This window comes from Triturus cristatus, chromosome 7 (assembly GCF_964204655.1).
Source record: "Triturus cristatus chromosome 7, aTriCri1.1, whole genome shotgun sequence".
Taxonomy (NCBI): Eukaryota; Metazoa; Chordata; class Amphibia; order Caudata; family Salamandridae; genus Triturus; species Triturus cristatus.
In genome coordinates this window covers 1,683,103,584-1,683,117,525 of record NC_140590.1, presented here as the reverse complement: position 1 = coordinate 1,683,117,525, position 13,942 = coordinate 1,683,103,584, and the positions used below count along the sequence as shown (strand labels likewise).

The 13,942-nt window shown below is 47.2% G+C and overlaps 1 protein-coding gene across 2 annotated transcripts in view; it reads left to right on the top strand.

The window, feature by feature from the left end:
• Positions 1-12,876, top strand: part of ING4 (inhibitor of growth family member 4) — a 30,597-nt gene extending 17,721 nt beyond the window's left edge. For both annotated transcript variants that reach the window (XM_085619825.1, XM_085619826.1), the window contains 4 exons: positions 5,385-5,493; positions 10,218-10,362; positions 10,627-10,688; positions 11,373-12,876. In XM_085619825.1, the coding sequence (XP_085475951.1) occupies positions 5,385-5,493; positions 10,218-10,362; positions 10,627-10,688; positions 11,373-11,412 (356 nt within the window). In that variant the 3' untranslated portion in view covers positions 11,413-12,876. The remainder of the gene's footprint in view (positions 1-5,384; positions 5,494-10,217; positions 10,363-10,626; positions 10,689-11,372) is intronic.
• The last annotated feature ends 1,066 nt before the right edge of the window (positions 12,877-13,942 follow it).

Below are 13,942 nucleotides of genomic sequence, written 5' to 3'. Positions count from 1 at the left end.
TCGTCAAACACGAGCTCCACAGCACCATAATGGCAACCCTAAAGACTGGGAAGTTTGGTATCAAACTTCTCAGCACGTTAAACCCACCCTGATGCCAGTGTGGGATTTAATGTACCAAGCACCCCAGAGGGCATCTTAGAGATGCCCCCTTACAACTAACCTACAATCCACGTCTGCTCTGAGGCTGCCACACAGCAGACACGTTGCTGGACCCCTGGGTGGGAGAGCCCCTGCTCAATGCACAATGCACATCCTGGGTGAGGTGATAAATCTCCTCCCCCAGGATGAGCAAAGGGAAGCTTCAAAGGCATGCCGCCTCTTGGAGTTTCCCCAGGCCACTGCAACCCCCCACTCTGGCGGGAAGCTTGGCCGGAAACCCCATACAAGGACAGGGGATGTGCCAGCCTGCCCACCCCACCCCTCAGGTGGGGGAGGCGAGGTGAAGCACATCTCCGGGCTCTCGCCATCTTGAAGATGGGAGGCCCTACCCTATCAGGATTAGGCTACTGCCCCCCTCCCACAGGAGAGATGCAGGATAGGGAGTGTACCCACCCCAGGACCAGGACCCATTGGTCCCTGGCCTTCACCTACCTGTAACGCCACTAAATCTAGTATTTAGGGGCACCCTGAACCTTCCTTCCCCAGATTCCAGATTCAAAAGACTACAAGAAGAGCAAGAAGAACAAAGACCTGCCCTGCAGCTGCTAAAAAGGGAAGAAGACACCAACTGCTTTGGCCCCAGCCCTACCGGCCTGTCGACTCCCGAACCTGCACCAGCGCGGCATCTCTCGTGGCCAGCAACCTCACCAACCCCGGAGGACCTGGCTACCTTTTGGCTCTAAGCCCCTGGGACTCCCATGAGTAGAGGCTCTACTCAGAAAACCTATTTCTAACCCCTGGCAGCAGCCCGGAACCGCGAACCCAGCACACTCTGCACCAGCCAAGCCTGGCCAGTGCCGGAGTGGACAAAGACCCTGAGGACGACCCCACGGCGACTGTGACCCCGAGTCCGGCACACAAGGACCCCCCTCGACATTCCGGAAGAAGCCTGCAGCCTCGGAACAAGGTGCCCCCCCAACCGCGATCATCAGAGAGTAAGATTTCCCGACACCAAAAGGCACCCCTGCACGCGGCGCCCTGCGGCCCCCTGTGCCCAATCCCGGGGTACCCACCTAACCTACAACTACCCAACTTACCTCTCGAAGTGGTGGTGGCACCTGAAGCATCCTCGTCCCCTTTTTTCCTAACCGGAACATTCCCATTGATTTCCATTGAGCGCCCGACGGCTCAAAAGCACCCTGCACCCAGCCGCCCGAGTGGCCCTGGCAGTGCAATCTCTACACTAGCCTACTTCCCCACTTGCCCTGAGTGAGTGACCAGGAGCCCAGCTCCCACAGCCGCGTGGCCTCCTAGTCAGCAGCCACCAAACCAGGCCCCCCTATTCCTCATAGGCTAACATTGGGCCGAACTCTCTCTGCACCCGGCTGCCCTAGAGCCGCTGAGGGTGAACTAACTGTGCCTATCTGACCTTGGGGGACCCCTGAGTCTATGCCCAGAACCTCACCTTTGCCAGTCGAAATTACCTGAAAACCGCTAACTCTATTTTCTACATAGGGTATTATTGACTGACTTTTTCTTGAAATTTCGTCTAAGTGTGGACTTTTCAAATCTTCAAATATTCACTAAAAATCAGCCGAGCGACAAAAACGCAAAAACTCACCTGTTCTCAGGTGGGCTCACAGTGCTGGATCTTGGTGCCCAGCACTGGCTAGGAAGAATACTCGCATCTATACTTACCAGTAACCCCATTTTCTCCCATAGGAAACCATTGACTGCTTTTCTGTGAAATTTCTTCTAAGTGTTGATTTCTGCAATTTCTAAATATTCCTCAAAAATCGTATAACATCTGAAAACGTAATTACTTACCTGTTTTGGATAAATGTCCCAGTACTGAACCCAGACACCCAGTACTGGGTTACAAAAGTAACGATAACCTACTGTACCTGTAACCTATATTTCCTTCCATAGGGAATCATTGATTGCTCTGAAATATTTTCTAAGTGCTCACTTTTGAAATAGCTAAATATTAGTTAAAAATCAGTACAGTACCAAAATCGACTTTCAACAGCTGATTCTGAGAACTGACCCAGGACTGGATCTAGGATCCAAGCCTGGAATTACAAAAGTAATCTGAAAGTAATCTGTTGCATATAATTTGAATTTATCATTGAGCTCAATGTATTGTGTGAAGAAATAGAGTTGCCTACTGCAACTATTTGTAACTGTTTACTAAAAAGTCTATTGCATATACAAAAGTATTTTTATGAAACCTCTCTTGTCGAGAAAGTATATTTTAATTCCAAGTGTTGGTTCTAAAATAAAACAAGCATATATTTTTTTTATATATACAAACCATTGGCCTAGAGTTCAGTTATTGAGTGTGTGGAACTATTTGCTGACTGAGTGTGTACAACAAATGCTTTACACGTCCTCTGATACTGCCTTACTGCTCGACCAGGCTACCACTTTGGAGAGTAAGGTTATATCTAACTTTAACCTCTGTTAAACTGTGGACTCTGTACACCCTGTACCTATTAAGGAACAGTATATACAGAGCCACTTTCTCACACTGGGGCAATCTGTAACTATTCTCTGTGGGTTCTGGGAGGAACGGAGGTAGTCTGACTCGCTATGTTCAACCGGTGATGGAGTGGATCCAGTCCAGGGCCTTGTCGCGGATGCTGACGTTGTGGAGTCTCGTGATAAGGGTGCAGTGGGAGACGGTGTCAAAGGTGGCAGAGAGGTCCAGAACAATGAGTGCTGCGGTGTCGCCCCAGTCAAGTAGGGAACGGATGTCATCAGTGGTGACAAGGAGTGCTGTGGTTGCTTCGGAAGCCGGATTGGGGGATGTCCAGGACATGGTTTGCTTCGATGAACTCCGAGAGTTGGGCATTGATGGCCATCTCGATTACCTTGGCTGGAAAGCTGAGCAGGGAGATGGGTTTGAAGTTCTTGAGGTCTTCTGGGTCCGCGTGTTTCCAGTCGTCGGGGAAGGTGGCGGGTTCACTGGTGCAGTTGATGTTGCAGCGAAGCTCGGGTGCGATGGAGGTGGCTGTTCTAAGAAATATGTAGGGCAGGCATGGATCAGACGGGGCTCAAGAGTGGATGCTCTAAATGGTCTTGAGTGTGTCTTCTTTTGATGAGGGGTGTCCAGTTGAGCAGGATCTGTTGGGGTGTGGCATGGTTGGGTGTGGTGGTGTAGAGCGTGGTGGGAGGGTCTTTGGTCTCGAAGCTGTCATTGCTCTGCTTAATTTTGTGGTGGAAGAAGGTGCCGAATTTGTTGCAGAAGTCTTGGAAGGGTGGGAAGTCTGTTTTCTTGCTGTTGGGCTTGGCATACTCCTTGACACTGTCGAAGAGGTCCTTGCAGTTGTGTGCGTTAGCGTTGATTCTGTCTTGGAGGCCGTTTTATTCGGGGCTTTGAGGAGGAGGTGGTGTACGGTAACAGCAGCTTTGTAGGTTGTGTGGTTTTCTGGTGTTTTGTTGTTTGTTCATCTCTTCTCGAGTCGTCTACAGGTATGCCTGAACTGGGGGAGGGCAGGAGTGAACCAGCTGGCTTTCTTGGAGTGTTGCTTGCCGGGTGCCTTCTTGTGGGGTGCCAGAGTGTTGGAGCAGTTGGACATCCATCGGTGAAGGATGCGTGTTGAGTAGGCGGTGTGGTAGTGTGGGAGGCAGTGAGATGTTCTTCGGTGACCTTGTTCCAGCTCTGGGGGGGCAGGGGGGTGGTGAGGATGGTGGGTTTGGTGAAGGCGAAGTGCACTCAGTGAGAGCAGGTCTAGAGGAGTTTGGGGGTAGTAGATCTAGAGGAGTTCGGTGGTGTGGCTGTAGGTGATGTTTTCGCTGGCAGGGAAGACTGGGTCGAGTGTGTGTCCTGCTGCGTGTGTTGGAGAGGTGATTAACTGTTTGAATCCTACGTTGGCGAGATTCTCCAGAACGGATGCGGTGTTCTGGTCATTGGGGTTGACCAGGTCAAAGTTGAGATCGCCAAGTAGGATGTAATCTGTGGATGCGAGACCCTGGGGTGCGATGAAGTAGACGATGGCGTCAGGGAAGGGCGAGCGGAGGCAAGGAGGTCGGTAGACGAGGGTGCCAGAGAGGGTGGTGTCGAGGTTGGTCTGGATCTAGAAGTGGAGGTGTTCCATGGTTGTCGTTGGGTTGTCTGAGTGGGTGGTCAGGCATATGGTGTTTTTGTGGAAGATGGTGATGCCTCCTCCTGGTCGGTCGGTGCGGTCCTTGCTTATGATGTTGTAGCCTTCGGGGATGGCGGTGGCGATGTCTGGGCCTGGGCTAGGGTTTGTCCAGGTTTCTGTGAGGAAGGCTATGTCGAGAAGGTCCCAGGTGGACTGGAGTGCAGCTGTGAGTGAGGGTGCAGCTGCAGTTTCGGCAGGAGAAAGGTTCTTGGGTGTCCTTCAGTGAGGCAAGGTGGCTGGCGGCGTGGTGTCCGAGAGCAAGGAGGATGCTGGCGTTTATCAGTGGAAGGTCCGAGGACCATGGTCTGGTGTGCTGGGCGCGGTCCAGGCGCAGCTAGATTGTGTTTCTTTAGCCTTGTGCCCCCTGATGGGGGGAGAGAAAAGGACCGCACATGCACTTGATGCCTCTGCGGTCCACTTGGATAGGTCTATGGCCAGAGGGTAATGAAGGCAGAAACCTGCTTTGCTTAACATTTTTCATGCCTGATCTCCTGATTCTACCAAGACTTGCTCTGTGTTCCTCAATAAGGAATGTACACTCTTAAGGAGTAATGCTGACGAAGGCACTTAAAGCCTCTAAGCTCTCCAATCTATGCAGTGCAGTCACACAAGTTGATGCAGCCTGCACTACTGTTTCGACAATGGGATACAGTTGTTAGACTTCAGGCAGGCAGATACCTGCACCTCCCATACACCCTGCACGGTCCTTATACTTTGACTTTTACATGTCTGTGACACTTAGTCTTGAGGTGTGCACTACCTGCTCCAAGAAAGCTCCCTTCTCAACACAACAGAAATTCACCCCTATATCAGATACAGGCCCCTTGCACCACAAAATAGCCCATTGGCGGTGGGATTACCTCCACTCGGCTGAATTCGCCTTCTCCTAGGGATGCATGAGATGATCAGGTGTCGCTTTAGTCATCGGGACTGTAGTGCGTTTTTTCTCCCCCTCAAACAGTGTGAATCATCCATCTCATGGGAATTGCTGGCAAATGATGCAAAGCGTTTAGGAAGCCATATCCCTTCGTGTTCACATTTGGTAATACCACGGTGGCATAAAGGAGGTAATGATTCTCCTTCATGTCCTTCACTCCCCCACTGCTGAATTGTTTTTCGTTGTTTTACCTCTCTCAGAAGGCCGGGCACAGAAAGAGAAAAAGGCAGCTAAGGCAAGGTCGAAGGTGAAGAACTCTGATGAGGAAACGGTCAAAGGCAGCCAGAAGAAATTGAAGCTCACACACACGTAAGTTTTAATCAAGTGACGTGTGTTAAGTGTATGCATAAGGTGTCTATTCTGAAATATAACTTGCTTCCAAGTGGTATGTCTCGGGCTGATGATAGTGTATATTGACTGGAGATCCCTGCTTCTTTCTTCACTTGCAACAGTCTCTAATAGACTTAGCAACACATTTTCCTCTTTATTTCTCACTTTGCCACCATGCTGGAGGGCAAGAGGCTAACTACTTGGGTATAGGATCTGTTCAGACAGATGAAAGCTGTTACAGTGAACCTCTAAGTTTCCCAGGTGACCAAAGTGGGTTGAAGTAGGGAAAACACAATTTATGTAGCCAATTCCACTGGTAGACCCAAAGACTTCAGTCTCGACTCATGGTCTCCTGCATCAGTGTCAGGATTAGGAGGATGCTGGTTTTGAGACAGAACGTTATTATCTCATATTCTCTTCTTGGGACCAGAGAAAATTCCCCTTAGGAGTGCCCTACGTGGGTGTCTGTTTTATGAATGTGGCCGTTAATGAGATTACTAGATTATTGTTAGTTTCACACAACATACAGGAGTTGTTCATGATACACCCCATGGAAGACAGCAATCTAAGTAGACCTTAGGCTGAAGTGGGAATAGTGAGTCTTCAAGATGCAGGAGGTGGGAAATTCGTATTTTTTTTCTAAAAGACACTCCAGCTAATCTGAACTTATGTTGTGATGGTGCATTTTCAAATAAAGATCGACCGGAGGAGAAATAATTGAATTTTGAGAAGCTGCATTGGACTGAACAGGTGCATAGGTGATACTGGGCTTGTGATTGAAGGGAACATATTGTGGGTGTAGAGTCAGATGGTCTTTGCATCCAGTGTGACTATGGAAACCTTGATTAGGGTCTATGGAATTATTTGTGTAGCAGCCGCGTACTAAGAACTGACTATTCACTGGTTTGTTACTCATGTGAGATGTTTCCACTTACTGTGCAGAACATTGATCTGTTATCTCTCTCAGGAACATTGCTATTCCAGTTTAGTAGTATCATTTGAGGCAATGTCAGTTTAATAAAATTGTTTTCAGTGCAGTTTGATTCTGAGGGATTAGATTAGCATCACTGCTCATGGGTCTTTGGGGGTCCACCAAGAAGCAGTGAAGGGGCAATAAGTAACTCCTAACACATCTCTTAAGAGGGTCTATTGGGTTGACCTAGTAGTAGTGAGGGGATCAAAACCTAGAAAGTCCCAGTTATCTCAGTCAAGAGTTTATGGTGTCCACCCAGGAAGAGTGAATGAAGTAGCCCAAAGGAACCTCTGAACACGTTCTTGTCCTTATCCTTCAATTTTTCATTCTCAAATCCTAGTAAACTGCGGTCCTTTTGTGAAATGTACAATGAAATTTAATGAATGTGATTGAGGCATCACTGATCCATATCAGTGCTGGCGTGGTAGGCACAAATCACAACCATGCTCCAATCCTTAGGTCAATATCAGTTCAGCATATCAATATTTGACTCCTCTTTCTTACCCCTTCATTAATTTCTGCCATTTATAGAACTGGGACAAATTCCCTGTCCCCTGGCCCAAACAGCTTTGAGTCCTGCACAGAGGATTAACCTTCAATTATTTTGTGGTGATGTACCTTCAGTCCCTCAAACCTTTCTCTAAAGATCTAACATGCCCACCCTCCCCCAAAATGTACCTTTCACTTTAAAGGCAAAATCACAACTCAAAAGGCTGTAAGCAATCTGGATTCAGAGCAACCCACACAACAAAATCTGCTCTTCTGAGCTTGACCGTCCTAGTGCAAACAGATCCTTCGATTGCCATCAGTACGCTTATCTGTATGCTATCTGGCAGAGCTATGGATGATTCAATACGGCTAGTTTTATCTCCTTGAAGTCTTAAGATCAGCCACATCAGATGGCTTCCTTCTAATAGTGTCTATCATATTGTAGTCTTGCTGTACAGTAACAACATAGACGCAGATGATGCCAGTCACTTCTTGAATAATGGCTTTGGCATGGCCTTCCAGAGAATCTGTGTGAAGAAGAGCACTATTTAGAATTTTAAAAATAATTTCTTATTTAAAAATGTTTGTGGGGCACAGTCCCCAGGCTGCTGCAAAACCTGCAGTTAATTAATGAAGACCAACCGAGACCTGTCTGAAGCACCATATGTTGGAAACAGCCCACTCCCACTCCGCAGGGTGGTGGTGGACTCCCCGAACACACTGTGGTAGCTTGGCTCGAGTGGTCAGGAAACAGGCCCCGTGCTAAGCATACAATATACCCATACAATAACCATGCGTGCATCCGTTCCAAAAACGACTCTACACCGTAAAAATTATGAAAATATCTTTCTTTATCTTTTTCTCTTAGTTGCTGATTGGGAAAATAAATAAGTCAATCACAATATACAAATTTTAAATAGTGCAGGTCAAATAAATACTGTCTGGAGATTCAATAAATAGGGGTGATCATAAATATAAAGGACATAAATAACAGTGCAGGTAATACAGGCAATTAAATATTCTGAGGCAATAAATACTGTCACCAATAAATATTGTACACCAACAAGTCCTGTGGACCAATAAATATAGTGAAGCAATAAATAGGTTAACCACAATAAATACAGGGCCCCCCAATAAATAATTAAGAGTATACAGCAACACTCATGTAATCAAATCACTTTTCAATTCCTAAGGGCTGATTTGGCCCAGGCACAGCTTGTAGGGTTGTGGAAGGCTTGAGGGGTTCTACTCCCTGGCTGGGACAAGGCTGAGGCCTAAACTGAGGTAGATCAAGGGGGGAATACCAGTGCCCTGGCTTTCTCTCTCCACACAACCTCTCTAGGTTAGTCCCAATTCACCCCTGGCACAGTCAGGTTGGTTCCAGCACCTCCCTAGCCCCTTAGAGCAGTCTTTCAGGTCTCCACAGGGCCTTAGGCGCCCTCTACTCCACTTACTGCCCTTTTTCTGATGTTCCGACGCCGCTGGAGTCGTGTCGATGCCGTGAGGCGGTTCCGGTTCGGTCTCGGCGGCCTCGGCACAATGTCAGTTCTAGACGACGCCGGTAGGCGGTTCCGGTCCGATGTCGGCGGCCTCGGTTCGATCTCGACCTCCGATTCGACGGCGTCGGGCAGTCTCTACTCGATGTCGACTTCGGGCGGCTCCGGTCCGATGGCGCTCTCGGCTTCGATGACGTCGGCCGGCCTGGCCTCGATGTCGACTTCCGGCGACTCCGGGGTGCGATCCTCACCCCCGACCTCCGGTGCTCCTCCTCTCAGGTTCCGGGCGACTCCGGAGTGCGATCCTCACTCCCGACCTCCGGTACACTTCACCTCGGTCTCCGACGACTCCGGAGGGCGGACTTCACTCCTCCGATGACGCCGCTCACTCGACCTCGGTTAACTTCCTCCTCGACCTTTGGTATTCCTCACGACCTCCGTCGGCGCACTCTCACGACCTCAGGCGGCTCCGGGTACGACGTCTGCTTCTTCAGTCAGCGCCGCTTCTCCACCTCGGGCTCCAGGTCTTAGGCTACTCGACGCCGGACTCCAGGGAAACCAGTTTCCAGGTCAGGATCTTGCTGCTTTCTGCTTCTAAGGCCTGTTCCTGCTGTCCAGGTCCTTAGGATGAGTTTTTCTGGCTTCTTCCCACACAGGGCTACAGGCTGGGATCCATCAGTAGGGACTAGTATCAAGGGTGGGTTTATGGACCCCACTCCAGGCACAAGTTTCCACCCCTGCTGCTTCACTCCTTCCTCCTTCACTGTTGTGCTGCTCTCTCTTCACCAGTCAGGTGCCAACTGCCAGCTCCAACTGCCAACACTCTGTCTTAACCTCCCAACATTCTAAACCGCCTCCAACGGTCACAGGGTTCTGGAATGTTCTGGAAGGTGCTAGTAGGTTCCAGTGGATGCTGGTGATGTCACAGGTGGCCACCATTTTGTGCTTCAGGCCCTCAGACAGAAGTTTCAGGGGTAGGTAAAATGGCTCCCTGAATCTGCAGCAACACTAAAAAGTCTGGTGGTTCCCAAAAAGGAAAAATTCAAACAGGGTTTGAGGCAAAAGTGGGACAAAATAAATAATGATGAGGAGGGACCACCCAAAGGGCTGACAGGTCTAACACCATACATGTGCCAGAAAATAGGAATCCTGATGACTTAAAAGACACAATGATGGAAATGCTGCTCAGGTGTCAATTTCAGGAGCGTCTATGATTTTGGCTAGTGTCCTACTACACAAAGTACATATTGTCTTAAGTGACTGAGTTTGTTGTCTTATCATAATCTCATGCTTCATACCGAGGGCCAGTAGGAATTTTCCATCATTCAGGTGCCTCTGACTTTTTTTGTATTGAAAGCTTGGCCCCAGACTGTAGCATTTGATGTTCCTTGCTTTCTGATTTGATTGCTTGGCAGATGGGCTTCTTTTTTTTCGCACCTCTTGGACTTTGAATATGGAAACTAGACACCCTTTAAGGCCAGCAAGTAAACTGGGTGTGTGAGTGCAGTGTAGGAAGATGTTTGCCAGAGGTTAAAAGGCATATGGTGAGAGAGTTAAGGTGAAATCCTGACGGACCTGGTTGGAAAAATAAAATGAAAGTCCTTCACAAGGGAATCAAGCGCAGTATAGTAGTAGTCTTAAGTAGTATTTATTAGTAATGTATGCCCCAGGAAACATGCCGCAGACCTTGGCTGTGCTCAGCAATCTGACAAACTTTTCCCGTGACTTTTGTCTTTGGTTTTTAGGACTGAGTATTCAGCGCCATCTGTGAACTTTGGAAATGTACATCCTTCCGATGTTCTGGATATGCCAGTGGATCCAAACGAGCCCACATACTGCTTGTGCCACCAGGTGTCCTATGGAGAAATGATCGGCTGTGACAATCCAGACGTAAGTAGCACCCCTTCCACTTTTTCGCCTTCTTTTTTTCACTGCCTTATGTGAACTTCACTTTCGAGCAAACATCTTTCCATTTATCCTATTTCCCTCATCCATAATATTGCAACTCTTCACTTTTTCCTTCTTCCTTAACCGCCATATCCTTCCACCCTCCATGGTGCCCATATTCTGTCTCACTTTACTCCATCCTTGTTCTCATTCATTCAGTTTGTTTTCCCGCAATGGGATATAATTTGTATTTTATTTTCCCTCCAGTGTTCCATTGAGTGGTTTCACTTCGCCTGTGTGGGGCTAACTACTAAACCCAGAGGAAAATGGTGAGTTTCTAGGCTTTGAGAAGGGAAGTTTTAAAATCTAGTGAAATCTCACTCATACAACTTTGTGTGTATGTGTGCTATTTCTTTAATAGTATTGGGCAGTGGGTCTTAACCTGTGGTCTGGGGTCTGCAACTGATCAGAAAATTAAATAAAACTGACAGATTAATAAAGTGTATATAAATAAAGAAGCAAAATGTACAATTAAAAACGTAGTATCCTCAGAATGGCTTATGAAAGCAAATGCATCAAATAGTACAAAGTATGGATGATTAGTGGCCTCAATTGAATTTAGAAAAGCTCCAAACTTTCCTTTAAAATGAAAGTTTAGATATTTGTTTTGGAATTAAATGAAATATTCTGTCATTTTTAAAAATACTTCTTTGATGAATACTTGTTTCTGTATTGTTTTGAGGTTCAAATTATCGAATGCCTAGGCCGGGGTCCTCAGCTTCCAGTAATTACTCAGTGGGAGTCCCCATATTCCAATAATGATTCATTGGAGGTCCCCTGGTTCCAGTAATTTAGTGGCGGGTACACAGAAGTCAAAAGGTTAAAAACCACTGGTATAGGGTGTTAAGTGTGTGTAGTACCTCTTTCTGAAATAGTAGAAAGTCATATGTCCGGTCAGAGCTGTGCGCAGTGGTTGTTCCGATTCTCTTTGGTGAAATATTCTTCTTTTTCAGGTTCTGTCCTCGGTGTTCTCAGGAGCGGAAAAAGAAATAAAACATTTTGAAGTAGCTGCTGCCGGTTGAACAAAACTCACCTATCACCGTCCCCTCTGCCTCCCTACTCTCCTTGGCCTGTGACCATCTCTGTTAGGCCCATCCTCTTTGGGGAGCATCTGCTGCTGTTGGGAGAGGAGAATTGTGAGGTAGAGGTAGATGGGGCTGCCTGGAGCGGCCCTGCGGTTCCCATAGCGTGTGTGAGCGAGAGAATGTGTTAAGAGTGAATGAGGAAAGCCCAGAGAATGTGGTGTCCGCACTGACTCCAGGTGCGTGTATGGCCAAAGTGATTGTTTTGTCTATGGTGCTAGGAAGTATTTCACCCTGGTGATGAGAGCCTACCATAACTCTCCTATGGGCTGCAAATGCACACAATGAGATGGGACAGAGGAACCTGGGTAGCTGTGCCTGGTTCATCTCTCTTAATGCCAGTGGGTAAGAAGGACGAGGTGCTCTTGCTAAAAAGAATATCTTGCAGTAACCTAGTATCGGGAATACAGACAGCGAGGGGGGTGGTTCCAGGTGCTCAGGGGCCAACAGGAAGAGGCTCCTAGTTAGGCAGGGGATCTACAATGCGTCAAGTAGGAAAGATGGGACATTGTTGGCCCGCTCTGAATCATTATCTTCAGGAGTTCAGACAGGATTAGGACCCAGCAATCAGTTTTCTATGGTAGATGTTGTAAACAGGGGTTTTCGTTAAAATATACTAAGACCTTCCACCACGAATGGTCTGTTACTGTGTGCAGTCCTTTGTAGACTAGTTGAATGTGCAGTGTGTCCTAGTGCGCAAAAAGACATGGTCTCTGTTTGCTTGCTAACCTCTTTTCAAGAGACACCTCTGCAGATAAATGCTGCTGCTTTGTATTTGTGCCTCATCCTGAGACAGTGTTGCCTGCTGTGGGCTTCTGCCTGGAGACTAACTCTTCCATTAAGAGCTTGCACTGCTTTTTGACACAATTTTGCTTCCGTTAGAGACAGCCTGTCTGGGTGCTACTGCTCTTCCAAGAGATAGCTTGTCCACTGCTCCCTTAAGCTTCCTGCAACACTAAAATGCCCTCCCTTCGATAGTCTAATCCCTTGTAGACATTATGACTTTTGCAAGAGACTGGTCCTGTGTTCCCTTCCCCAGTTATCCCTTGGAGATGGGCTATTTATCGTCGGGCATGCCTGCTTTCTCCACAGAGGGTTGCTGCTGTGCAGATGCCCACATCCTTGCACGAGGTACTATTGGTCCCTTTGTAGAGGCGCCAGTCTTTGTTTCTCTGGTGTTTATTAGTTATTTCCTTGTACGCACATTTACTTCCTCGTTCCCAAGTCCTTCCATGAGAGGAAGGTGTATCAGGGTTTCTGTTACATTCCTGACATCTGTTCAATTTTGTGTTTAAAGGGTCAGATATTTCAATAAACATGGTTATTAAAAACAAAATGCCAAAAAATGAAATAAAAAGGAACGCTGTTTAATGATTTTGTGCCTGGTTCCTCTTCATTGTGTATAAACCTGGTTTGGTATCCTTCTAAGACGTGGTAGGGAGTGGGGAGGTTGCAGTGTGTGTGTTTAGATTATGCATGCAGCCACAGGGAATGCCTAGGTAAGTTGAGAAAAGTATTATTATATTTGGATTTTAAAGGTAACAGAATGTCAATGTGGAGAAAGGTATTTTCGGTGATACCCTAAGGCTGTGGTGCAAATTAATAGTTTTCTTAGATTCTTTTCCTAGATACAGATTGAGAAAAATGTAAGAACAAAGACACAGCTGCCCGAGAGAAACTGTGCCGTTCAACACCCAAGCACATAAAATCAAACTGACAAAAATAAAGGTGAAGGAGTAACAAACTGAAAATGAACCTGCAACCACATGCCCCCTGCCCCCCCACACAAACATCAGTCAACCATAACAGGGTATCTGGCCAAGGCACAGGGCTTTGAAGGAAATACAGCATTTTGTACCTGAAGTGACCCATATGGACTTAGCCAAGGGACTAAAAAAAGAATAATACATTATGGATCTAGTCACAGTGCAGCTCTCGGACTACTGAATTCAACAGCTCTCAATGGCTTTCCTTTCTGGATCCCAACTCCCACAGAACGCCCTTTGAGAGAACAATAGCTCTCCCAAGAGCTGTAGTGAACTGTGCTGCTCAACTTGATGCATATTGTAGTGTCCATTTTTTGACGATGTTAAAGTACTTGTGCTGAGATTATAACAGACTAGCCCTGGCGAAGGGGTTAGGTCTCCTCTTTTGGTTTTGCCATTGCTTTTTGTAGGTGCTTGTAAACTTGGGCAAAAAGAAAAAAAAAGTTTTGCAGAAGCTAAGCAGCATCACAAAAAATAAATGAAAAAGGCACCGGGGCGATAATATGCATGCACATGCGTCATGGTGCTATCGCAGCCCCAGCGTAATGACATACTCATGTGAAACAAATGTCCTCCAAGCACTAAAAGGAACTCCAAGTCTTAGATCAGCCATCAGATTGTTTATCCATGGGATTTCTTCAGGTTTCTATCCAATGTGTGTTTTGCCGGTGGATA